The sequence below is a fragment of the Taudactylus pleione genome, unplaced genomic scaffold (assembly GCF_031769625.1).
Source record: "Taudactylus pleione unplaced genomic scaffold, aTauple2 ptg000090l, whole genome shotgun sequence".
Classification (NCBI taxonomy): domain Eukaryota; kingdom Metazoa; phylum Chordata; class Amphibia; order Anura; family Myobatrachidae; genus Taudactylus; species Taudactylus pleione.
In genome coordinates, this window is record NW_028284492.1 from 8,258,861 (window position 1) to 8,286,183 (window position 27,323).

General features: G+C 44.0%; 1 protein-coding gene across 6 annotated transcripts in view; it reads left to right on the forward strand.

The window, feature by feature from the left end:
- The first annotated feature begins 484 nt into the window (after positions 1-484).
- The window catches only part of TRIM55 (tripartite motif containing 55), a 192,930-nt gene continuing 166,091 nt past the window's right edge, over positions 485-27,323 (forward strand). For 2 of the 6 annotated variants that reach the window (XR_015878049.1, XM_088469336.1), the window contains exons 1-2: positions 485-849; positions 3,951-4,132. Coding sequence is in view for 4 of the 6 variants with exons in the window: in XM_088469336.1 (XP_088325462.1) it covers positions 682-849; positions 3,951-4,132 (350 nt within the window). In the remaining 2 variants the exon portion in view is untranslated. The remainder of the gene's footprint in view (positions 850-3,950; positions 4,133-27,323) is intronic. The other 4 variants (XR_015878050.1, XM_088469338.1, XM_088469340.1 and 1 more) reach the window with 3 other exon arrangements.

The window sequence follows — 27,323 nt, forward strand, 5'->3', positions numbered from 1 at the left end:
CATGATTAATAAAAGTCATGTAAACCTAAAAAGACTATCCTTTTAGGAGTAAAGAAAAACAAAAACTTAACTATATTATCACTAATGGGAAAGGAAGTTAAACTTTGTTGTGAAGATTCCATTTTTGCACAATAAACAATAAAATAAAAGTGTGCCTCAGTGTACAGAGTGGCAGACATATCTATAGAGACGCACCCTATTGCAGCGTCAGGCCCCAAGAGCAGACAGAGCCGGTAACTTATGTTGAATACTCTGTTAAAGAATAATATACTGTTCTAGATTTAGAAACACTTTGTCACTGCTCAGCTGAGTGTAAGCAAAGACACATTTGGTGACAGCTGTCATTCCTCTCCAGATGTCTCTCTGCCCACTTGCTCCTGCCCTCCCTATTCCCACAGGGTGGAATGCTGAGCTGATATCCCTGGGATTCATCACCTGTCTGAATCTGTCCTTGTGTCACTTTCATATATGGACAGAGCAGTATGGCAACATGTGACTAAGTGCTACTAAAAACAGCTTGAACTCTCTTCATGCAACCCTTTAAACAATGTTATCCAGCTGAGGAAACCAACAGGACATTTGATCGCACAAGTCCAGGAATTGTTTGAAGGGAGCAAACCCGGAAACTGATCAGCACAACATATTTCTCCTAAGGTTTACTCTCCTTGGAATAACTGGGAGATGAGCGCCTCTCTGACTTACCAGTCCTTGAGCAAAGAGCAGCAAACTATGGATAACTTGGAGAAACAACTAATATGTCCGATATGTTTAGAAATGTTTTCCAAGCCTGTGGTAATCCTTCCTTGTCAGCATAATCTATGTAGGAAGTGTGCCAGCGACATTTTCCAGGTAAGCCTCTTAAAAGCCAGTTCATTTAATAGACAACATCAAAAAGTTTATAGTAATAATAATAATAATAATTAATAACTAATATTTTTATTTGGAAAAACTTGATATACATATACTACTTTTAAGATTTTTTTGTACTCTGTTTGAATCAATAAAATATGTTATGGGAGCATAATTCAGTTTAATGTAGTGCTCGTTTATTAAATTATTCACCCCCATCTTTGCACATTAGCATTTTATTGTTTGCATGTAGGCATTCTATTATATTAGTTCTAACTTCTATTATAACGCCTCAATTGTTATATTGAGAGTTCTACCTGACCCGTAAGATGGTGATACAAACATTGTGCATTTAAAAAACAAACAGACAAACTTTAATTCATAGTTGAACATGACAGACAATGGAGTTTAATTATATTTTTTTATGTTGTTAAATTCTATTTACTTTTTTGTATGCTCCAAAAATGGTAAATAACTTTGGTATGTAACTATGTATGCTTAACAAATGATTTATGTTTGGTGGCTCTGTAAAACAAGTGACCACTAATTTCTCTGTACAGTATATTGTATATATTGTAAAATCTACTGTAATAATCATAAACCATCGCCATATCAAACACATATGAAATCTGTTAAAATCTCCCAAATAATTAGGTAGCACATTGCAACATAAATATTGTACTTAAGCTGGCATAAACTGTTCAACCCTCGGCCCGATCAGCCGATAATTAGCTGAGTGGGCCTATAATTGAACAGTGTATTGCCGAGCAATAATTATCGGTCTGTTGGACAGTGTATGGCAAAGATATTGGATGTTGTTGGAATGTCAGATAATTGGTCTATCCGTCGGACAGACATTTTAATCTGAAGGTGTATGTTCACAGCATATGTAATGTCTGTGAACATGTTAAATGCATTGGGCTTGATCCGGTGTGGCAGGCAATTCAGCCAGATCTGTGGCCTTATTGCATGCTCGGAAAATAAAAGCAACCATCCACCTCCTTTCTGAGTCGCCTACATGCAGGTTCTGACGCATGTGTAGTTGATAAAAATTTGCGAGATCCATCCACATAATGGTCTTGCAGGCTTCACAGGCCCATTGTTTGTAAAGGTGCATACACACACAACGATTTTTTGAACGATTATCTTTAACGATATAATTTATCGTTCAATTTTTGAAAAATCGTTCACTTTCTAAGTTAAAACGATGAACGATTATCGTTCATGCACGTTCACATTTGTAGTTTGTAGTTCAGTCAGACTGACCAACTCAACGATTTTCATTAAGGGAATATGCAAAAATCGTTTGTAGTTAAAAAAAAATCGTTCATTACATTTAGTAAATGAACGATTTTAGTAAACGATTTTCGTTCATTTTTCCCTTCAAAAAATGAATTAAAATCGTTTACTAAAATTGTTCATTTACAAAATCGTTGTGTGTGTATGCAGCTTAAATATTACTGTTTGTATTACTTTCTGGCTAGTCATAATGACAATATATTGTATCAAAGTTAGAATAGTATTTCCTTATCACATAAATGATCCAAATCATGAGTTAAACATAAAACTCGATCATCTGAAAATAACTGTATTATTCATCACATAATGCGACCTCATGCAATGTCAGGACAGACCCAATGTAATGTGAAACCCGGGTTATGGGTGTGTTTACCCCTTAAGGTTAAACAAATAATGCGGAGAAAAGGCCATAACAAAAATAAGGATCTATGGCCCTGATTCAGAGCCGCTCGTAAGCCGCCGCTCGTTCGTTCTGACCGATGTTCGCACATCTGCGCATGCGTACGGATTTTAATACGCATGCGCGAACCAGTCAGTGCGGCCGAAAATCGTTTGTTCGCTATATAGCGAATGCCTGCTATTTTGAGTGACAGAATGAGGCGTATGTGGGTGGTAACAGGGGAAGGTGCTTGAAAAAGGGGGTGTGGAATTCGAACGCAGGTGTGCTTAAATGTCAAAACGGGCGTTTTAAGGGAGTGCATAATTAATACAGCAGCGTCATTGACCACATCACTTGTTTTTTTTTTACTCAGAACTGCTCGCAAAATAGCGGTTGAAAAAACCAGCCACAAGAATAGCGAGCAGTTCATACGCTGTTCGATGTACTCGATTAATCTAATAAATAGCGGACATGACGTAGGATGCGAGCGGCAAGGGGGCGTATTTTTCAAAATTACAACCGCAAGTTTTGCTCGCTCGTTCAGACTTAGAGTCGTGAACAGACCACAATTAGCAAACGGTTCATTTGAATAGCCACCCTTTGTTTTAGAACGAACGACCGCAAATAGCGAGTGGCTCTGAATGAGGGCCCATATACGTAGACCCTGCACAAACTGCAAATCTGTATGTAAAAAAAATGTTCGTGACAGAAATATAGCTGAGCTTGCAAGCGTTTTCTAGTTTGCATTGGCAGCATAGCACAGACAGCATGTAGTCCCTGCATTATGCACACTGAGCCTCTTCAGATTCGCAAGTCCACCATAGACGGGTATGGACTCGGAGTAACACCATCTCAAGATGGTGGTACACTGTGATTCTTGCTAAATTGCGGAATCCCTCATGGGGACAGAGGTAAACAATGGAGCACCAGAGAAATCTCTGATTTGTCTGGTGTTAACCAGTTAGATTGACAAAAGTTGAGAAAACCCCTCTCTCCGGGGAAGGCTTTTCTCAACTTCATATATAGACCCCAGATATATTTTTCCCCGAACTGTCAATTCTATACAATTTATAACAATGACTGCATGTATAAATATATAGATAATAACTAAATATGGCACTGTAGCACATTGTAAAATATATGGCCGGATCTAGTGCAAGTCGGCTCAAGTGGAGGCTAAAAGAAATATAAGCCTAACCTTAGGCCTCACCAACTGGCCATGTGTGGTTACACTTTTCACAGGAGTAAAGGTGAGTATATTAGATGGTTACTACCTGACTTATTCCACCTGACATTCAGATAATACGCATGGTGGGGCCTGAGGACAGAGTTGAAAACTATTTGGTTATATTAATACTAATTAATCGTGAAACAGTAATAACATACAACAAAAATTGTACCCTTTACGCTCCACCTTACACAGGCCTCCAATCCATATTTACCAACGCGGGGAGGAAATACTGTGGCAACAGGAGGACGATTCCGCTGCCCATCCTGCAGACATGAAGTAGTCTTGGACCGACATGGGGTGTATGGATTACAGAGAAATCTACTTGTTGAAAATATCATTGACATTTATAAACAGGAATCAACTAAATCTACAAGGTACTTACAGTTATCATGGTTATGCAGTAAAATATATATACAATATATATATATGTATTAGGGGTGTGCACCGGCCACTTTTCGTGTTTTGTGTTTTGGTTTTGGATCTGGATCTTTCTTCGTGTTTTGGATCTGGATTGGTTTTGCCAAAACCACCCTTGCGTGTTTTGGGTTCTGGGTTTTGTGTTTTGGATCTGTATTTTTTTGAAAAAAAGCATAAAAACAGCTAAAATCACAGAATTTGTAGGTTTTTCTGCTCCTATGCTATTATTAACCTCAATAACCTTAATTTCCACTCATTTCCAGTCTATTCTGAATACCTCACACCTCACAATAGTGTTTTTATGTCCAAAAGGTTGCACCGAGGTAGCTGGATGACTATGCTAAGCGACACAAGTGGGCGGCACAAACACGTGACCCATCTAGGCGTGAAACTGCAGTGGCAGACAGGATGGCATTGAAAAACTAGGCCCCAAACTGTACATAATGCAAAGAAAAAAAAGAGGTGCAAGATGGAATTGTCCTTGGGCCCTCCCACCCACCCTTATGTTGTATAAACAGGACATGCACACTTTAACAAACCAATCATTTCAGCGCCAGGGTCTGCCACACAACTGTGGCTGAAATGATTGGTTCGTTTGGGCCCCCACAAAACAAGCTGGCAATTTATCTGTCCCTGCACAAACTGGCTCTACGGAGGCAAGATGTCATCCTCATCCTCCTCATCCACCGATTCCTCACCCTCTTCAGTGTGTACATCCTCATCCTCACAGAGTATTAATTCGTCCCTGCTGGAACCACAGGTCCCTCTGTACGTTCTGGAGGCTGGTCTCCCTGGAAGAGTTGATAATTCATTTTATGAACATCATCTTCTCCACATTTTGTGGAAGCAACCTCCTACGCCTTTCGCTGACAAGGTTCCCGGCTGCACTAAACACTCTTTCGGAGTACACACTGGAGGGGGGGCAACTCAGGTAAAATAGAGCCAGTTTGTACAGGGACCTCCACATTGCTTCTTTTTCCTGCCAGTACAGGTACGGACTGTCTGACATGCCTACTTGGATGCTGTCACCGATGTAATCCTTTAACAGACAGACGCACGCTTGTCGCTGCTGCTTTGAGGATTCAAGTGCGGCTACAGCCCACACAATTCACAAAGACAGAAAAAAAAAAGAATATTTTTATTGTTTGTGGAGCACACTTTGAGGGTTACACCACCCTTTAACAGACAGACGCACGCTTGTCGCTGCTGCTTTGAGGATGCAAGTGCGGCTACAGCACACACAATTCACAAAGACAGAAAAAAGAAGAAGAATATTTTAATTGTTTGTGTAGAACACTTTGAGGTGTCACCACCCTTTAACAGACAGACGCACGCTTGTCGCTGCTGCTTTAAGGATGCAGGTGCGGCTACAGCCCACACATTTCACAAAGACCAAAAAAAAAAGAACAATATTTTAATTGTTTGTGTAGAACACTTTGAGGTGTCACCACCCTTTAACAGACAGACGCACGCTTGTCGCTGCTGCTTTAAGGATGCAGGTGCGGCTAGAGCCCACACAATTCACATAGACAGAAAAAAAAAGAACAATATTTTAATTGTTTGTGTAGCACACTTTGAGGGTGTCACCACCCTTTAACAGACAGATGCACGCTTGTCGCTGCTGCTTTGAGGATGCAAGTGTGGCTACATCGCACACAAGTCACAAACACATTAAAAAAATAGTTTTTTATTTTTTGGAACACTTTGAGAGTTACACCACCCTTTAACAGACAGACGCACGCTTGTCGCTGCTGCTTTAAGGATGCAGGTGCGGCTACAGCCCACACATTTCACAAAGACCGAAAAAAAAAGAACAATATTTTAATTGTTTGTGTAGAACACTTTGAGGGTGTCACCACCCTTTAACAGACAGACGCACGCTTGTCGCTGCTGCTTTAAGGATGCAGGTGCGGCTACATCGCACACAAGTCACAAACACATTAAAAAAATAGTTTTTTATTTTTTGGAGCACTTTGAGAGTTACACCACCCTTTAACAGACAGACGCACGCTTGTCGCTGCTGCTTTAAGGATGCAGGTGCGGCTACAGCCCACACATTTCACAAAGACCAAAAAAAAAAGAACAATATTTTAATTGTTTGTGTAGCACACTTTGAGGGTGTCACCACCCTTTAACAGACAGACGCACGCTTGTCGCTGCTGCTTTAAGGATGCAGGTGCGGCTACAGCCCACACATTTCACAAAGACCAAAAAAAAAAGAACAATATTTTAATTGTTTGTGTAGCACACTTTGAGGGTGTCACCACCCTTTAACAGACAGACGCACGCTTGTCGCTGCTGCTTTAAGGATGCAGGTGCGGCTACAGCCCACACAATTCACAAAGACAGAAAAAAAAAGAACAATATGTTAATTGTTAGTGTAGCACACTTTGAGGGTGTCACCACCCTTTAACAGACAGACGCACGCTTGTCGCTGCTGCTTTAAGGATGCAGGTGCGGCTACAGCCCACACATTTCACAAAGACCAAAAAAAAAAGAACAATATTTTAATTGTTTGTGTAGCACACTTTGAGGGTGTCACCACCCTTTAACAGACAGACGCACGCTTGTCGCTGCTGCTTTAAGGATGCAGGTGCGGCTACAGCCCACACAATTCACAAAGACAGAAGAAAAAAGAACAATATTTTAATTGTTTGTGTAGCACACTTTGAGGGTGTCACCACCCTTTAACAGACAGACGCACGCTTGTCGCTGCTGCTTTAAGGATGCAGGTGCGGCTACAGCCCACACAATTCACAAAGACAGAAAAAAAAAGAACAATATTTTAATTGTTTGTGTAGCACACTTTGAGGGTGTCACCACCCTTTAACAGACAGACGCACGCTTGTCGCTGCTGCTTTGAGGATGCAGGTGGAATCTAGACGGGATTTGGAACCGAGGACACACTACCTCCATCAATTGTCTAAATCCCACTGCACTAATGTCGGATACCGGACGCATGTCTAACACCAACATAGCAGTCAAGGCCTCAGTTATACGTTTTGCTTCAGGATGACTGCTGTCGTACTTCATCCTCATCGCTAGGGACTGTTGGAGGGTCAATTGTTTAGTAAAAGTAGTGATGTTCCTACTTCCTCTCTGGGATGATGAACAACTCCCAGCAGCAGCAACAGCACTAGGAGGAAGTGGTTCTTGATCTTTCCCTATTTTATTTTTATCGGAGAAAGTTTGGTCCTCCATTTATGTTATATTGATATATATACGTGCGGCTAAAGCGCACACAAACACAGAAAATATTTTTTTATTTTTGCTGGAGAGTAGTGCACTTTGTGGGTTACACCACCCTTTAAGAAATGAGCCAGCCGGCTCTTTACTTATGGGACACAGGCGCACGCTTGGCGCTGCTCCTTTGTTGATGCACGTGCAGCCACAGTGCACACAAGTCACAAACACAGAAAATATATATTTTTTTGGTTTGGAGTGTACTTTGGGGGTTACAGAACCCTTTAACGGTCAAGCCAGCCGGCCCTTTACTTATGACACAGGCGCACGCTTGGCACTACTTTGTTGATGCACGTGCGGCTACTGCGCACACAATTCACAAACACAGAAAATAATTTTTTTTTTGGTTTGGACTGGAGTGTACTTTCGGGGGTTACAGCACCCTTAACGGTCAAGCCAGCCAGCCCTTTACTTATGACACAGGCGCACGCTTGGCACTACTTTGTTGATGCACATGCGGCTACTGCGCACACAATTCACAAACACAGAAAATAATTTTTTTTTTGGTTTGGACTGGAGTGTACTTTCGGGGGTTACAGCACCCTTAACGGTCAAGCCAGCCGGCCCTTTACTTATGACACAGGCGCACGCTTGGCACTACTTTGTTGATGCACGTGCGGCTACTGCGCACACAATTCACAAACACAGAAAATAATTTTTTTTTTGGTTTGGACTGGAGTGTACTTTCGGGGGTTACAGCACCCTTAACGGTCAAGCCAGCCGGCCCTTTACTTATGACACAGGCGCACGCTTGGCACTACTTTGTTGATGAACGTGCGGCTACTGCGCACACAATTCACAAACACAGAAAATATTTTTTTTTTTGGTTTGGACTGGAGTGTACTTTGGGGGTTACAGCACCCTTTAATGGTCAAGCCAGCCGGCCCTTTACTTATGACACAGGCGCACGCTTGGCACTACTTTGTTGATGCATATGCGGCTACTGCGCACACAATTCACAAACACAGAAAATAATTTTTTTTTTGGTTTGGACTGGAGTGTACTTTCGGGGGTTACAGCACCCTTAACGGTCAAGCCAGCCGGCCCTTTACTTATGACACAGGCGCACGCTTGGCACTACTTTGTTGATGCACGTGCGGCTACTGCGCACACAATTCACAAACACAGAAAATAATTTTTTTTTTGGTTTGGACTGGAGTGTACTTTCGGGGGTTACAGCACCCTTAACGGTCAAGCCAGCCGGCCCTTTACTTATGACACAGGCGCACGCTTGGCACTACTTTGTTGATGCATATGCGGCTACTGCGCACACAATTCACAAACACAGAAAATAATTTTTTTTTTGGTTTGGACTGGAGTGTACTTTCGGGGGTTACAGCACCCTTAATGGTCAAGCCAGCCGGCCCTTTACTTATGACACAGGCGCACGCTTGGCACTACTTTGTTGATGCACGTGCGGCTACTGCGCACACAATTCACAAACACAGAAAATAATTTTTTTTTTGGTTTGGACTGGAGTGTACTTTCGGGGGATACAGCACCCTTTAACGGTCTAGCCAGCCGGCCCTTTACTTATGACACAGGCGCACGCTTGGCACTACTTTGTTGATGCACGTGCGGCTACTGCGCACACAATTCACAAACACAGAAAATAATTTTTTTTTTGGTTTGGACTGGAGTGTACTTTCGGGGGTTACAGCACCCTTAACGGTCAAGCCAGCCGGCCCTTTACTTATGACACAGGCGCACGCTTGGCACTACTTTGTTGATGCACGTGCGGCTACTGCGCACACAATTCACAAACACAGAAAATAATTTTTTTTTTGGTTTGGACTGGAGTGTACTTTCGGGGGTTACAGCACCCTTAACGGTCAAGCCAGCCGGCCCTTTACTTATGACACAGGCGCACGCTTGGCACTACTTTGTTGATGCACGTGCGGCTACTGCGCACACAATTCACAAACACAGAAAATATATTATTTTTTTAGCACTTGGGGGGAGCACCCCTGATGGACAGAGCACCCCCTGGACAACACTTCAGCACCCCTTTAGGACTGGGACACTGCACAGGACTTTGGAGTGGACACAGCCCCTATGGAGAACTGACTGCACAACACAGTCCAGCCAGCCCCTATGGACTTTGAAGTAGTGGACACAGCCCCTATTAACAACAGCAGCACAGCACAACACAGCCAGCCCCTATGGACTTTGAAGTAGTGGACAACAGCAGCACTACACTACACTACACTACACAGCCCTAACTCCCACCCTCCCTCTTCACTGTCCACAGCCGAGTGAGAAAATGGCGCCGACGTGTGTACCTTATATAGGATCCAAAACCCGCGAGACTCGGAAGGCGGGAAGATGACGTTTTGCCTCGATTTCAGATCCGAGTCAGGCGGGAAAAGTCGAGCCTGACTCGGATCGGACTCGGATCGGGGGGGCTCGGGGGGGTTCGGATTTCAGAAATCCGAACCCGCTCTCCCCTAATATGTATATATATATATATACATACATAAATATATATATATATATATATATATATATATAGAACAAGAGAACCGGCACTCAGATAAAGTGAGCTTTAGTTGTAGTTTGCATAGGTGCTCACCTTGGGGTGCTAGCCCCCTCCACACAGCCAGCCTTTGCAGTCCTGGAGTGCCGCTTGTTTTTCTTTTTATATATATATATATATATATATATATATATATTATATATATATATAATATATACACAGTATATATATAAAACAAGGTATGCAGCACTCATACGGATTCATAATAACAACAACAAAGTCAGGTTGATCTTCCTGACTTGTTGTTGTCATAATAAAGTCCGGATGAGTGCCGCATACCTTGTTTTCTGCGTATCTCTTCTTGCTGTGCACCACGGTAGTTGTATTAGTCTATAGGAGTCCCTTCCCAAAGACTCTCTCTCTCTCTCTCTCTATATATATATATATATATATATAATATAAATAATAATGCGTCTATATAATTTATTGTAGATTGCTTGCCAATACATTACACATTATAGTGGGGAGGGACATAAATATTCCTGTGCATCATATATTAAGCTTTCATGTTTGTGAGTGTTCTAGTAAATTCAAGCTGAACCCATAAGATCCCAAAAGATACTTCCATGTACAACTGCTTTCCTACAAGTCAGGAGATCCTGTCTTTGGAGAACATTTCAGTTGTTCCATTCATGGTGTCATAAATTGATCTAATTGTGAGATGAAGTTTTCTTTTTTAATTCCTGGTAAGAATTATTTTTTAACTGAAAGTGTTACAAAGGGGCATATTTATTATCATTATTTTCACTAAAATAATGTGAAAATGGGTGTTTTCACACCCTCTTCATATTATTACATAAACATTTATTAAAGGGCAATTGGAGTAGTTTTTGTAAAAATTATTCCAATACCTTCAATTCACATATTTTTAGTAAGCATATCGCATTTCCCATACTTGTAATGGGAAATGTGATCTCCCCAGATTTTACTACAAATAAACTGTGAAAAAATACCGGGGGAAGCCCTGTGATAGTAACGCCACCTGGAGATGGCGTTATTGTGGCTGTCCACCAGTTCTCCAACTCCTGGTCTGCTCTGAGCTGGCCCCCTGTGATCAGCTTTGTGGTCTAAATGGTTTAAAAAGAAAACACTTACCTGCATCCTTGGAGAAGAGATGGGTGCTCCGTTGAGGTCCTCCTTGGCTCCGGTCAGCTGGTCTCCAGTCTCCTGCACTGTGACCCTGGTCAGCTGTTGCATAGAGAGACCGGCTGGAGCACCGATCACCACGGTAAGTAGGTGGTCGCAGGGGGGCAGGAGGGGAGATGGTTGCGTTATCTGGTGGCGGAACATGTGCAGACACATTCTCCCTGTATTTTTTCTGAAATATACAGAGAGAAGTATGCGGAGGGGATTTGCAGGGACAGAGCTTTATTGCAAGCTCTGTCCCTGCCTGCAGATGTTAGTACATCCATGTGATATTTCCTAAATTCGCAATGCGAATTTAGTCGAAAATATCACACTATAACCGCATTTTAAATGAGGATTGCAGTAAATATGGGCCTGTGACGTTTTGTGTATATACTGTAATCTTATGTTTATTCCTGGATGTTTGCAGAAAAAGATCATTTCTTTGATGCCCAGAAGCACACACTCTTCAACATTCCTTATAAAGTTATGTGATGTTATCATTGATTTGTTATTTTACTATATTACTATATGTGGTCTGGAGAATTATGTTGTGGCACTCCTGGTAGACTAAGGACCTCATTCAGAGTCAGTCGTTGCGGCCGCACGGTCGTAAGGGAAAAGGGGCCGGATATGCAAATGATGCACTCGCAAGTTGCGTCCTTAAGATCGGATCGGTAGCTGGCCGACCAAGGGGAGGATGCGGCCGTAAGACAAAAAAATACGCCCCCGTCTCGTACGCATTACACGTCATCTCCGGGCATATAAGGATTAATCGAGACCATCGGAACTGGTCGTAGAGCTTAAGGTTGACCATACCCTCTCTTAAGCACTACGATCATGTCAGTGTAAAAACCTCCCATGTCACGTGTGCTATGACACTACTTTGTTAATTATGCATTCCCATAAAACACCGTTCGCATAATTAGGCACGCCTGCGTTCGGATCTCCACTCCCCCATTTTCAAGCACCTTCCCCTGTTACCACCCACAAACGCCCCATTCTGTCACTCAAACTACCGACCTGGCTGTGTTCAAGGAGAGAGAAATTTCTGATCGTAGCAGCTAGTTTGGGCACGCGCATTGCGAACTTTACACAGTTTAGCGAACATCGGTGGTGTACGACCGTGCGGCCGCAACGACCGACTCTGAATGAGGTCCTATGTTCCTGCATTGTAGTTGTTTTTAATGCCCTTCAAATTATGTATTTAATCAAATCTATTATTTAAGGTGATGAAGGTTTTTATTGGAATATTTGTAAATTATATGTATTTGGTGTGGCCTGATCTAGATTTTCTGCAGTACACACTGATATCTGTTTTTCATTGATAATTAAATCACGATTTCAGCCAGGTTTCTCTTTCCCAAATAACCATCTTCTCATTTTAACTGTCTATCTCATAACCCATTTCCTCCTACTAGCTCTCTGTCATATCAAGACATTGGCGATCATTTGAAAATTGATGCAGTGAGAAATTATATTTTCTCTCATCAGTTCTCTAACCCTTCATTTCGCTTAGAAAATCTACTGCAATCCTTCCTTTCTGCTTTCACGCCTGTAACAACGTAAAACCTGTGTACAGTAACTTGTTACTAGATCTAGTTAACTAACTACTCTCTCGAAGAAGTTTCCTCTTTCCATCCCCTTCACTAAGAGAAACTTCTAATGAATCTGTTTCCACTGTCATATTAAAATCATACAGTATTTGACCCCAATTCTCAATCCATGTACCTAATTTCTTTCAGGGTCTGATATTTAATTATAAGCAGGGCAGCCGACATTGCTACCGGGCCCGGTACTGGGAGGGGGCGTGGTCAACTCGTGGAGGTGTGGCCAGGCCCCCTCCTTACAAATCATAAAAAAATATAGTATGCTCGCGCCCGTGAAGCATGTGGACGTGCCGCACAAGGGGGCGCTGGTGTCAGATCCAGGGAGAGAGAGTACTGACTGCTGGGCTGGGGGGAGAGGGGCTGGGGGGAGAGGTGCTGCAGCAGCAGTCTCTTCTCTTTCCCTGCCCTAAGTGGCTGCCGAATTTTGTTACCTGGGCAGAGGACAGGGCTGCAAGACCCGGTGCCTGCCGGGCCCTCCAACAGGCCCAGGCCCGGGTAAAAAGTGCTTACCCTCTTTGCGGCCCTGATTATAGACATATTTATTTATCTTAACTCAACTACCTTACCCCATTCATCTGCAACATTCCATTAAAACTGCTATATAGTACCAAAACTGATCAATGGCTAAGGGCGAGATGTAGCAAACATTCTACAGAGGACAAGTGGACAAGTTGCCCAAAACAACCAATCAGCTACTAGCTGTCATTTATCAAGTACATGCTATGAAATAATAGAATTTGACTGTCTGCTAGGGCCAGAGTCTGAGCTGTAGGTTAATCCAGTCGCAACTCAGTTTTTTTATGCGGATACTGTGAGTTAATAAGCAAATATCTCAGCCGCCGGGAGATGTATTGAGGGACCCAAGGGGTTGGCGAATCCAATCACATGCGTAAAAAGAAGCATCATCGGTCACAGATCAGTCGTTTATCTGCCTTCTGACTAACCCTATGACTACTCAGAATGGGCGATGGGACTATGTCACAGTGTGCCGGACCCCGGTCATTTCTTACCGGGTCCAGCAACACAGTGGTTTTCCGGCGAGCAGCAAGAACCCGGCGCCCGCTGCCGACAAAGCCTTCCTCCGGCTCTCTGTCCTTTCCCTCGGCGAACGGAAGCGGGGAGATCCTGGCGCTGGCTGCTTTCGGCTCCCGCTGTTGCGGCTGTGTGCAGGCGGCCGCGGCTCTCCTAGGGGAGCGCGCACCGTTCTGCAAGAAGATTTAAAGGGCCAGTGCACTTCTTTTGATGACATCACTGGAGGCGCCTATTCTAGCCCTGCCTTTAAAACGAAGTCTCTGGGAGCACTCCAGTGCCAGAGTATAGGCTCATTTACCATACTCCAGCGTTCCTGTGATATTCCATTACCTGTTTCCGACCTTCGTTTGTGACCTGATTTCGCCTGACCCCTGGTACTGCATCTGATATCTGGTTTTGACTTCGGCTATTCCCTGTGACCTGTTTATGCCTGCTCCCTTGTACCGTCTAGTCCAATTGGTACTGACCAGGCCTGTCGACTAAGCTATACGTCTTCTCCGCTGCATCCACAGTTTACCAGCACCTGTATAAGGGAACCTATCCTGAGGGCTGTGACCTGTGTGTCGGACACAGCCAAGTCCGTATCTTCTTGCGAGGAACCCTGGTGAATACCGCCGGCACATTAGACTCTGCGCCTCAGGCATAAGTCTAGTCAACTCCCTAAATACGGGCCGGATCCATAATCCATCCGAGAGTTGTGACAGACTAGATCCCGGCACCAGTCACACTCCGCACAGACACAGTTGCTGGATCTGGCAAGCCTATAAAACAGTTGGCACACACCTGCATTTTCCAGACCACTCCCCCGTTACCACTCACAAATGGGCCCTAATTGTAATAAAGACATCGGCCAACTGCATAAATATTGGCAGTGTATGAGTCTGAATCAGGCCCATAGACACCATAATGTCGACTGGTACAATATTTAAATAACCAAAATGTCAACATGGACTATACAGTATATCGACAATCAATATGCAGATAGTCAAAATGTCGACAGGTACATAATTTAAAAAACTGCAAAAAAATATATGGTAGTTGCTCAAATCAGCTAATTGCATAACACAAGTGCTTGTAAAGGGCGGGGTTTACACTGTACACAGAAAAAAGAGATTTGCCCCCAGCACACTGCAGCAAAAACAATACTTAAATCCTACATGATAATAGAGATTTAGAGGTATTAGTTACATACATTTGCAAATATATGAATAAGCGCCAGGCCAATAGTCAAGGCTCCTCTATACTGGCGTCCCTAACATTAAGGGGTTCACGTCCGAGAAGCAAGGCACCCAAATAAAATTCCAGCCAAGAGCCATCCCCAGGGCATCACACGAAAAAGGGAAAAAGGTAATAGTGAAGTGTAAAGAAAAGATGTGTAAGGATAAATCAATAAGTGTTAATGAAATGAGATAGAATTAAAATGACATAAATAATATACAAACAAATAGAGAAGTGATAAAAGTATTCTATGTGAATTAAGTGGTGATGCCATGAGAAAGGTCCAGTCAGAACACCCCTGGGGGCCCCACTCCCAAACGCTCACCCCAAAATAATTATTGCTACATAATGGTAGCACCCTCTCTGGGTCATATAATTACAATTGGTGTACAGCATGATAACAGTACATATATAAGCTGAGAGCTAACTTACCTTGAAGGTACCCCAAAAAACCTCCACATGGCACTATAAGGATCAGCACATCCTCCTAATGCTGACTCCCTTCATGCCTCTACCAAACTGCAAAAAAATATGGTAATTGCTTAAATCAGCTAATTGCATAACACAGGTGCTTGTAAAGGGCGGGGTTTACACTGAACACAGAAAAAAGAGATTTGCCCCCCAGCACACTGCAGCAAAAACAATATTTAAATCCTACATGATAATAGAGATTGAGGTATTAGTTACATACATTTGCATATATATGAATAAGCGCCAGGCCAATCGTCAAGGCTCCTCTATACTGGCGTCCCTAACATTAAGGGGTTCACGTCCGAGAAGCAAGGCACACCAAAAACATTCCAGCCAATGGCCTACCATTATGTAGCACTCTTGGATAATTGCTGAGCATGTAAAATTTAAATAAATGGTGATAAGTGTTGGTGACAAGTCCACTATCTTTCAAAGTATTGTCTATTGTGTATATAACTCCACTTTATCTATACAGGTTGAGTCTCCCATATCCAAATATTCCAAAATACGGAATATTCCAAAATACGCAATATTTTTGGCATGACTCAGATAATAAAACCTTTTGATTTGTGATGGTTCAATGTACACAAACTTTGTCTAAGGCACAAATTATTAAAATTATAGTATAAAATTACCTTCAGGATGTGTGTATAAGGTGTATATGAAACATAAATTAATTTAATTTATGTACACAAACTTTGTATGAACTACAAAATTATTGAAAATATTGTATTAAATTACCTGCAGGATGTGTGTATAAGGTGTGTATAACACATTCTGTGTGTATATTTGGATCCTATTCCCAAGATATTTCATTATGGTATGCAATTATTCCAAAATACGGAGTATTCCATCATCCAAAATACCCCTGGTCCCAAGCATTTTGGATATGGGAGACTCAACCTGTACAAATACAAATATAATAAGAACTTTGTGTCTGTCTGTTTGTTCCAAATTGGCGCAAACTACTGAACAGATTTTCATGAAAACTGCATCACTGTGTAGTAGAAACTCCTAGAAATAACCTGCACTTTGTTTATCGATCCGTCAAGTTAAAGCTGAGCAATAACAAAAACAAAATGTATTGACATCATCAATGCAAGAGATAGGTGTGGTACCATGCACAATGGGTGGGGGGAGAAGAGCTTTGGGCCTGCATTCACTTGTATAGAATAGGCTACATAGCAGTCTGTGCACAGAGCATACAGTGACATTGGTGTGAGTTGTGGGTGAATAGGATAGGTTACATAGCAGTCTGTGCACAGGGCACACAGTGACATTGGTGTGAGTGGTGGGTGAATAGGATAGGCTACATAGCAGTCTGTGCACAGGGCACATAGTGACATTGGTTTGAGTAGTGGGTGTATAGGATAGGCTACATAGCAGTCTGTGCACAGAGCATACAGTGACCTTGGTGTGAGTTGTGGGTGAATAGGATAGGTTACATAGCAGTCTGTGCACAGGGCACACAGTGACATTGGTGTGAGTGGTGGGTGAATAGGATAGGCTACATAGCAGTCTGTGCACAGGGCACATAGTGACATTGGTTTGAGTAGTGGGTGTATAGGATAGGCTACATAGCAGTCTGTGCACAGGGCACATAGTGACATTGGTGTGAGTGGTGGGTGAATAGGATAGGCTACATAGCAGTCTGTGCACAGGGCACATAGTGACATTGGTGTGAGTGGTGGGTGAATAGGATAGGCTACATAGCAGTCTGTGCACAGGGCACACAGTGACATTGGTGTGAGTGGTGGGTGAATAGGATAGGCTACATAGCAGTCTGTGCACAGGGCATACAGTGACATTGGTGTGAGTAATGGGTGCATAGGATAGGTTACATAGCAGTCTGTGCACAGGGCACACAGTGACATTGGTGTGAGTGGTGGGTGAATAGAATAGGCTACATAGCAGTCTGTGCACAGGGCACAAAATGACATTGGTGTGAGTGGTGGGTGTATAGGATAGGTTACATAGCAGTCTGTGCACAGGGCTCACAGTGACATTGGTGTGAGTGGTGGATGAATAGGATAGGTTACATAGCAGTCTGTGCACAGAGCACACAATGACATTGGTGTGAGTGGTGGGTGTATAGGATAGGTTACATAGCAGTCTGTGCACAGGGCACACAGTGACATTGGTGTGAGTGGTGGGTGAATAGGATAGGTTACATAGCAGTCTGTGCACAAGGCACATAGTGACATTGGTGTGAGTGGTGGGTCTATAGGATAGGTTACATAGCAGTCTGTGCACAGGGCACACAGTGACATTGGTGTGAGTGGTGGGTGAATAGGATAGGTTACATAGCAGTCTGTGCACAGGGCACATAGTGACATTGGTGTGAGTAGTGGGTGTATAGGATAGGTTACATAGCAGTCTGTGCACAGGGCTCACAGTGACATTGGTGTGAGTGGTGGGTGTATAGGATAGGTTACATGGCAGTTTGTACACAGGGCACACAGTGCCATTGGTGTGAGTGGTGAATGAATAGGATAGGTTACATAGCAGTCTGTGCACAGGGCACACAGTGACATTGGTGTGAGTGGTGGATGAATAGGATAGGTTACATAGCAGTCTGTGCACAGGGCATACAGTGACATTGGTGTGAGTAATGGGTGCATAGGATAGGTTGCATAGCAGTCTGTGCACAGGGCACACAGTGACATTGGTGTGAGTAGTGGGTGTATAGGATAGGTTACATAGCAGTCTGTGCACAGGGCTCACAGTGACATTGGTGTGAGTAGTGGGTGTATAGGATAGGTTACATAGCAGTTTGTACACAGGGCACATAGTGACATTGGTGTGAGTGGTGAATGCATAGGATAGGTTACATAGCAGTCTGTGCACAGAGCACACAGTGACATTGGTGTGAGTGGTGGGTGTATAGGATAGGTTACATAGCAGTCTGTGCACAGGGCACACAGTGACATTGGTGTGAGTGGTGGGTGAATAGGATAGGTTACATAGAAGTCTGTGCACAGGGCACACAGTGACATTGGTGTGAGTGGTGGGTGTATAGGATAGGTTACATAGCAGTCTGTGCACAGGGCACACAGTGACATTGGTGTGAGTGGTGGGTGAATAGGATAGGTTACATAGCAGTCTGTGCACAGGGCACACAGTGACATTGGTGTGAGTGGTGGGTGTATAGGATAGGTTACATAGCAGTCTGTGCACAGGGCACACAGTGACATTGGTGTGAGTGGTGGGTGAATAGGATAGGTTACATAGCAGTCTGTGCACAGGGCACACAGTGACATTGGTGTGAGTAGTGGGTGTATAGGATAGGTTACATAGCAGTCTGTGCACAGGGCTCACAGCGACATTGGTGTGAGTAGTGGGTGTATAGGATAGGTTACATAGCAGTTTGTACACAGGGCACACAGTGACATTGGTGTGAGTGGTGAATGAATAGGATAGGTTACATAGCAGTCTGTGCACAGGGCACACAGTGACATTGGTGTGAGTGGTGGATGAATAGGATAGGTTACATAGCAGTCTGTGCACAGGGCACACAATGACATTGGTGTGAGTGGTGGGTGAAGGCGCTGCTGCCCCAGTCTGTATTGCGCTGCTGGTCACATGGGCCACTCCTGCAACAGGGCTCCTATGTAAAGCAATACAACTAGTACACCTCAAATAAAAAAAATGTTGTCAGAAGGGATTAATCATGGGGAAGCCATGGGCAACAGCTAGTTATACGTACAGTCGCGCTATTGGGTGTTACATCCTGAAGGGTAAAGTTTGCTTTGTGGTTTGTTTTTTTAACTTCCTCTTATCCCTTCTTTCCTTCATATACAGTACTCTCTGCTCAGTTTCTCTCCATTGTCTACTCAGTCCCCACTGTCTGCTTACACAAGCATAGAGCCAAGAGATTAATGCAAATTCTATTTGTATAGGAGTTAGGTGTGTACAGTAATTTGTCACCTCTGTGTATATGACAATAGTTCTGTAATTACATTGGGAGCATTGGGGGATAATCATACAAGGGTAAATCATTGCTAGACTCATTGGCATAAAAACAGTCATTTAAAGTGCATTATTTGTGTAACTGCCTGACATTACTTCTTCTTTTCCTTCTTTTTTTTTCTTTCTCGTTTTATCTCTTCTTTCTTTGACTCTAATTGTCCTAAGACACAGGTTTCACTTGTCAAAAATGTAAAACTGACAGTTTTTTAAACTTTTACTTAAAATATGGAACATTTTTTGATGAACAAAAATGAAGCACATATCATTAGTATATGGGCAGTCCCGTAGACATATAGCACCATTACTGGCAGATATGAGAATCTCCTGTGACGGAGTTAGGTTCAGATGTATCTAAAGAAGTCACCAACTGTCAGTAGTGTCGGTAAAAAAAATGAAGCAGTACATGAAGCTATCCTCACAGTATGTCAGCTGCACTGAAGACAGCGGGTTTATGATATTCAGAATCTGCTTATAAGAGGAAATGTGAGAAGAACAGATGTGAGTTACAGAATCGGCTTCATGTCTATGTTTAATATACTGTACACCCAATTGGTTTGACAAATAACCAACACATGATGCATAGTGACTTTAAAGCAAATCAGTTTATGAAAAATCCTGTGACCTTATATTACCCTATTACTACATCAACAAAGCATCCATCTAAACATGTCTCGTGTCTTAAGGCCCCCATTCACCAGTGACTGATTATTGCAATTCAGTGATCCCCAGTTGCCGGGGTTGGAGGATTAGTGAAATCAAACATGTTGGATTTCACTGATTTACCAATAATGATCAAAATATGATCGTGATTTGCAAATCGGTGACTTTTAACATGTAGTATTTCACCAATCCTCTGACCGATTGGTAAACACCTATGACGTTGCCGATCCGATCAGACGATCGGACAATCTATCGTTAGATGTATGGGCCCCTTAACACAGCTAAGTCTAATGTTTAAATTTAAATTTAAAAAAAACAGTCATTACAAAGTTATTCTATTGCAAGACCTTGCTACCTTACCACTACAATCATAACCAGTGACTTCCCAGCATTGAGACAGAGCAATATAAAATAGTTTCACTACAGTGATAAGATGCTAAATATAAATGCACATGATCAGTTTCGGACTGGGGCATGAAGGGCCCACCGGGAAAATACAGTGTAGGGGCCCATGCTTAAGGGGTGTGGCCAGCCACCAGAGGGGTGTGGCTAGCCACCACAGACACTTGGCTAACCAATAGGGAAATCTTTGTGTAGTTTCTATAGAAAGGAACCAAGCACCCATGTTGATCAGTGGTATTACTCCACAAGGTAACTGACCATCTAATAGAGTAACAATGTATGATTTGAGGTCTGGAACCTGACACCTAGAGGACAGGGGTGGGCCCTCAGGCAGTGGGGCCCACCGGGGATTTCCCCTGTACCCCTGTGGGCCAGTCCAACCCTGCACATGAGCCAAGTCTGTCCAGTATCCCCAATGTCCATTTTGGCCACACATGTAGCAGTAGGACCATTAACAACATGGCTGGGTCTCTGGGGTCTATTAGATATACTTCCTCAAACTGATATAGTATATATTTTTTTTCCAAACTACAGTATTTCCCCAATACCAACTAACATCAAAGTTATTAATTCAAAATTTAGAAGCTTTATAAGGAATATCATTATGTGCTTACTAAAACTGCAATATCACAAGATATCTAACCATTCTGCATTGTTGTGCTATTGAGAGATTGGCTACATGGACTTAACATGAATGCTAACAAATGAATACACAGCACTGAGGTTGTGGGTTCGATTCCCACTATGGGCCTAACTGTGTGGAGTTTGTATATTCTTCCTGTACTTGTGTGGGTTTCCCCCGGGTACTCCAGTTTCCTCCCACAATCCAAAAAATATGCTGGTAGGCTAAATGGCTCCCAACAACAATTAACTCTAGTGTGTTAGTATGTGTGTGTGCATATAGTAGGGAACATAGAACATAGATTGCAAGCTCCTCTGAGGCAGGGACTAATGTGAATAACCATACATTCTCTGTAAAGCGCTGCGGAATATGTGTGCACTATATAAATAACTGGTAATAATTAAGAATACATACGGGATCCCGGTGGTCAGAATCCCGATGCAGGCATCCCGACAGGGTTATAATACCGACACTCGACCCCCTCTCCCTACTCTAACCCTCCCTCCCGGTGCCTGAAGCTAAACTCTCCCTAGTGCCTAAACCTAACTTCCCCCTTCCCACACCCTAAACCTAACTCTCCCCCTTAGTGCCTAACATTTACCCTCTCCCTAGTGCCTAGCCCTAACCCTCACCCTAACCCCAGTACTTACCTTCGGGATGCCTGTGCCGGTATTCTGACTAGTGTTGGGATTCCGGCAACTGCATTCTGACCACTGGAATCACAGCGGTCGGGATATTGACCGCAACTCCTTTCCCTCACTCTGAGTAGAAACGCTGTCCCTTGCGCTTAAATACAGCAAGGGCCTATGTACTAATAATTGTAGCAGCGCTGCAATTATTATAAGTCAGTATTGAAGCAGGTTTTTTCATTTTTTAACTAAATTATCCCTGATGTGTAATAAAATGAACTTGCAGGGACAGTGATAGCGATAAATGCTGTCCCTGTGAGATACATCCCGTCTACATCGGAGGAGTCTTTTACATTTTTTTAAAAGACTCCTCCTAAGGATTTTGACACTGCGCATGTGCTCAGTGTCAGTTACCGGAGCCGGGCCGAGGCTGCTGGAAAAGGAGTTTTTTACTCTTTTTGGATTTTGGTACATAGAGGTTGGACCGTAGTCCCCATTAATAACAGAGACTGCGGTCTGCAGTGCTAACTAGCCTTTTTGCATGAGATGTCTGTGAAATCTCCTACATTAGGCTATTTGTACATAACACATAAAATGATGCAGAAATTGCAGTTTCTACATAACTGTACGACAAATAGGCTTGATAAATAGGCCCTACCAGCAAGCACCTACAGTATACAGAAATGTTTTGTGATGTTTTCCGTAAAGCATAAAGATGCAATGGAGGCTGACTTGTCTCCGTGTGTGTCACCGACCCAAGATTTTTGGCTTCAGAATGTATGTTAGGGAAAGGTGTGACTCAAAGGTGCCGCAAATTCCGTAGCGCCTGAGATTCCATCAGCAGCTGATGTACGAAAATATGCAAATATTGCAGCCACTGTAACTTGTACTGAGACGCTCACTAGTGACGTCTCAAATCTGTCACTTGCATGCAAAGACTTAAGGTGCGTACACACTACACGATATGCTCCCTGAGCGATATCGTGTAGTGTGTCCCCGGCAGGCTGTGCTCAATGTCGTTCATGACATTGAGCACAGCCGCTGAACGATATCATTAACGATATCGTTCAGCGCCAGGTTCTCTCCCCCATTCCCCAACATGCAGCAACCTGACGAGGTCGTCAGATTGTGCTGCATGTTCAGGCGATGGACAATGTTGGAAACGACCAGCGGGAGTGCGCATCGCTGGTCATTTCCGACATAACAGTGCACGATTTGTGCACAATTATTGAGCGATTGCACGATTACGATGTCGTAATCGTGTAGTCGCTCAGTAATATTGCCCAGTGTGTACCCACCATCACCATCAGTCACACATCAGTAGCAGCATTGATTTTCTGAGCTCTGAATGTCCAATGGAAGTAGGCTGCTTGAGCTTTAACCACTGCATAGCGGGGGCGTGACTACGCAATTGTGTCGTTGTGGCCCACCCCAAACATACATTGCCGAGATTACTGGCATTATGCAGCAAGGGGCAGAGCCACGATGACACAATTCAGGGAGTCTTGCCCACTCTGCCAGGTGTCCGGGAGCGCAACACGATTTTCGGGAGCCTCCTGTCCGTTTCAAAAGAGTAGGCAAGTATGATCTAACTTAACACATGCACAATGCGACTCATACACATGCGCAGTATAAATAAAATATCTCAGATCCGCAAACATTGGCTTTGTGTGCACCGCTGAATCGGGCTCTTAGTTAACTACATATCTCCCACACTTGATGGGCAATTCTGGGTATATGTCCACAGGGTCAAAAGGGCTGCAAGGCGAAGAAAAAAGGTTATTATTGGCAATCAACAGCTGACAAAACATCTATCCTGCCTGCATGGATCTATCCAGAGGGATTGTCACTTATACTGTTCAAAGAAAAATTGTTCTACATCTTCAGCATGGAGCAGCTAGAAATAATTGTAGATAAAGAAAAAAACATTAAAATAACATTGCGACAATTAAGATACTTTATTTGAGCTGTTTGTGGTCATGCAGGCACAGTATACTGCATCATCATGGCCACACCTTGCACAATGTTGTCTTTAAATCACATCAGAACACAGCGGAGGCGCGGATTGCTTCATTACCACCATGCTCTGGCTAAATGAGCGTATGGAGCTATCGATAGCGTATTGCAACTGTTTAAAAAAATAAGAGAGTTATGGTATGACATACCTTTGTTAACACTTTTTCTTCGAGGTCCATGGGGTCCACAGCCAATATGTTGGGGGTATGAATCCCGGTCTCCAAACAGTTAATATAAACGAGCTCTCTGCTCCCAGGATGCACCGGGTCCCTCCTCATAAACCCCAACCCCTGCCTCAGGTAGCCAGTTCGTTACCAAGCTCAAGCAGGCAGAGACAAACAAAGGGTAAGAAAGAAAAAACCCATACTCATGAGTCCAGACTCAAGAGAAGACAATTTCCCGGAAACCCCCCCCCACGGAACTACAGGTGCGTATGGGTGAGTGTCCTGTGGACCCCATGGACCTCGAAGAAAAAGAGTTAACAAAGGTATATCATACCATAACTCTTATTTTCTTTTTCGGGGTCCATGGGGTCCACAGCCAATACGTTGGGGATATCCTAAGGCACTAACCCTAGTGGAGGGGACACTCCTGACTCTCGGAAGAGAGGAGAATCCTATGCCCAAAGGAGGCATCCTGAGAGGCAAAAAAGTGTCAAAGGAATAAAATTTGACAAAGCTATGGATGGAAGACCATGTGGCTGCCCTGCATAATTGCTCAGCAGAAGCACCCCGGCGGGCCGACCACGACGGACCTACAGCCCTAGTAGAATGTGCCGTTACTGAATCTGGCACCCGCATGCCAGCCTGTGTATAAGCCAATGAAATTGCCATGCGAATCCACCTGGTCAGTGTCTGTTTATTGGCTGGCCAGCCACGCTTATGACAACCATAAAGCACAAAAAGTGAATCAGACTTCCTCCATTTGCTCGTGCGTTTCACATAAATTCTCAAAGCACGGACCACATCCAGGGAAGCCTCTCCTGGCGAGAGACTAGTGCCCTGAAATGCTGGAACTACTATTTCTTCATTAATATGAAATTTAGACACTACTTTCGGAAGGTAACCCTCCCTAGTACTTAGTACTGCTCTATCTTGATGAAACACCAAGAACGGCTCACGGAAGGAAGGTGCAGCTAAATCCGACACTCTACGTGCAGATGCTATAGCAAGAAGAAATACTGTCTTTGCTGTTAGCCACTTGATGTCTATTGAATTTACAGGCTCGAATGGAGGAGCCTGTAATACCTTCAGAACTAGAGTCAAATCCCACAGAACAACCGGGGGAACGAAGAGAGGCTGAATCCTCAACACCCCCTGAAAAAAGGCCTTTATATCTGGTCTCAGAGCAATTTTATGTTGGAACCAGACTGAAAGAGCACACACCTGTACCCTCAAAGAGGCCAGGCGGAGCCCTTTTTCCAGACCGCTTTGAAGAAAATCAAGCACTCTGGAGATCAGAAATTTCTGTGGGTCATACCTTTTCAGCTCACACCACTAAACGAAAGTATGCTAAATTCTATAGTATATATGGGCTGAGGATGGTTTCCGTGCCTTCAGCATCGTCCATATAACAGACTCGGAAAACCCCTTCTTCCTCAAGACGGAGGCCTCAAGAGCCATGCCGTCAAAGATAGCCGATGAAGATCCGGGTGCCAGCAGGGACCCTGTAGCAACAGATCCGGTCTCAATGTCAGAAGCCATGGAGTGTCTATGGAGAGAGACCGTAGATCTGTGAACCAGTGCCGTCTCGGCCATGCCGGAGCTATTAATATCACGATGCTGCCCTCTTGTTTGATCTTTCTGACAACTCTGGGAAGAAGAGCAAAAGGGGGAAAAGATATACCAGCTTATAACACCACTTTACTGTCAGTGCATCTACAAACTCAGCTCTCGGATCTCTGGTCCAGGATCCGTACTTGGGAACCTTGTTGTTCCTTCTTGACGCCATCAGACCTATTTCTGGTAGACCCCACCTGTCCACAAGGTTCCGAAAAACCTGTGGATGTAGGACCCACTCTCCTGCATTTATCTCCTGCCGACTGAGAAAGTCGGCCTCCCAATTCAGGATGCACTCTCCTGTATTTATCTCCTGCTGACTGAGAAAGTCGGCCTCCCAATTCAGGATCCCCGGAATGAACACGGCAGATATCGTGGGAAGATGAGTCTCTGGCCTCCCAATTCAGGATCCCCGGAATGAACACGGAAAATATCGAGGGAAGATGAGTCTCTGGCCAGACTAGGATTTTTGATACCTCTGCCAAGGCAGCCCGACTCCTTGTGCCCCCTTGATGATTTAGGTAGGCAACCACTGTGCGATTGTCTGACTGTATCTGCACCGGCCTGCCCTTTAAGATTTCCTGAGCCTGCACTAAAGCTTTGAATATAGCTCTTAGTTCCAGGATGTTTATCGGTAGCCGGCTTTCCGCCACTGACCACTTTCCTTGGAAAGTGTGTGACCCCGTCATCACCCCCCAACCTTGAAGACTGGGGTTGGTTTTGAGCAATGTCCAATCCGACACCCAAAAGGGGCGACCCTGTCTGAGATGCTTTGTCTGCAACCACCAGGACAGGGACAACCGCACCTCTGGAGAGAGCCGCAGCAACTGAGACCTGATCGTGCGGTGATCCTTGTTCCAGCGAGACAGAATTAATTGCTGCAGTGGTCTGGAGTGGAATTGAGCGTATTCCACCATCCTGAAGGTGGCCACCATCGACCCCAAGACCTGCATGGCCACTAGAAGTGATATCTGCCTGTTGCGGAGCAATCTGCGTATCCGTGATTGTAAGGCAAGAATCTTCTTCTCTGGCAGATATATTTTCTGCACCACAGAGTCCAATCTTGCTCCCAAGTGACACATCTGTTGTACCGAACAGGGTGACGACTTTTGTCAGTTTATGATCCAGCCGTGACTGTACAGACATGATACTGTCAGCCCCAAATGATCCTGTAACTGCTGCGGGGACTGCCCTAGCAACAGGAGATCATCCAAGTAAGGCAAGATCCTGATGCCTTGGCATCTGAGGCATGCCATCATCAACGCCATCACCTTGGTGAATACCAGAGGTGCTGTGGACAGGCCAAAAGGTAGGGCCTAGAACTGAAAATGTTCCTCCCCTACCGCAAAATGAAGAAATTTTTGATGAGCCTGTGTGATTGGTATGTGGAGGTAGGCATCCTGTATATCTAAGGATACTATATAGTCCCCCTGCTCCATTGCCAACACAATCGATTGCAATGTTTACATCCTGAACCCAGGGGTTCGAACAAATTTGTTGAGCTCTCTCAGATTCAGAATGGGCCGGTACGACCCGTTCGGTTTTTGAGCCAAGAACAGATTGGAGTAAAACCCCTTTCGGAACTGATTCTCTGGCACCGGAATCACTACCTCCGATGCTAGTAACGCAAGAATTGCTTTCTGAAGGGCCAAAGCTCTTTCTGAATCCTCCTGTGGGTTTACACAAAAAAATCTTTGAGGAGGAGTCTTCCAAAACGTCAGGGCGTACCCTCGGGAGACAACTCCTCGAACCCAGGCATCCTCTGTCGTGAGGTGCCAGGGCTCCGAGAACCGAAGTAGTCAGCCCCCCACCCTGGCATCCCCCAGAGGGAGGCCCG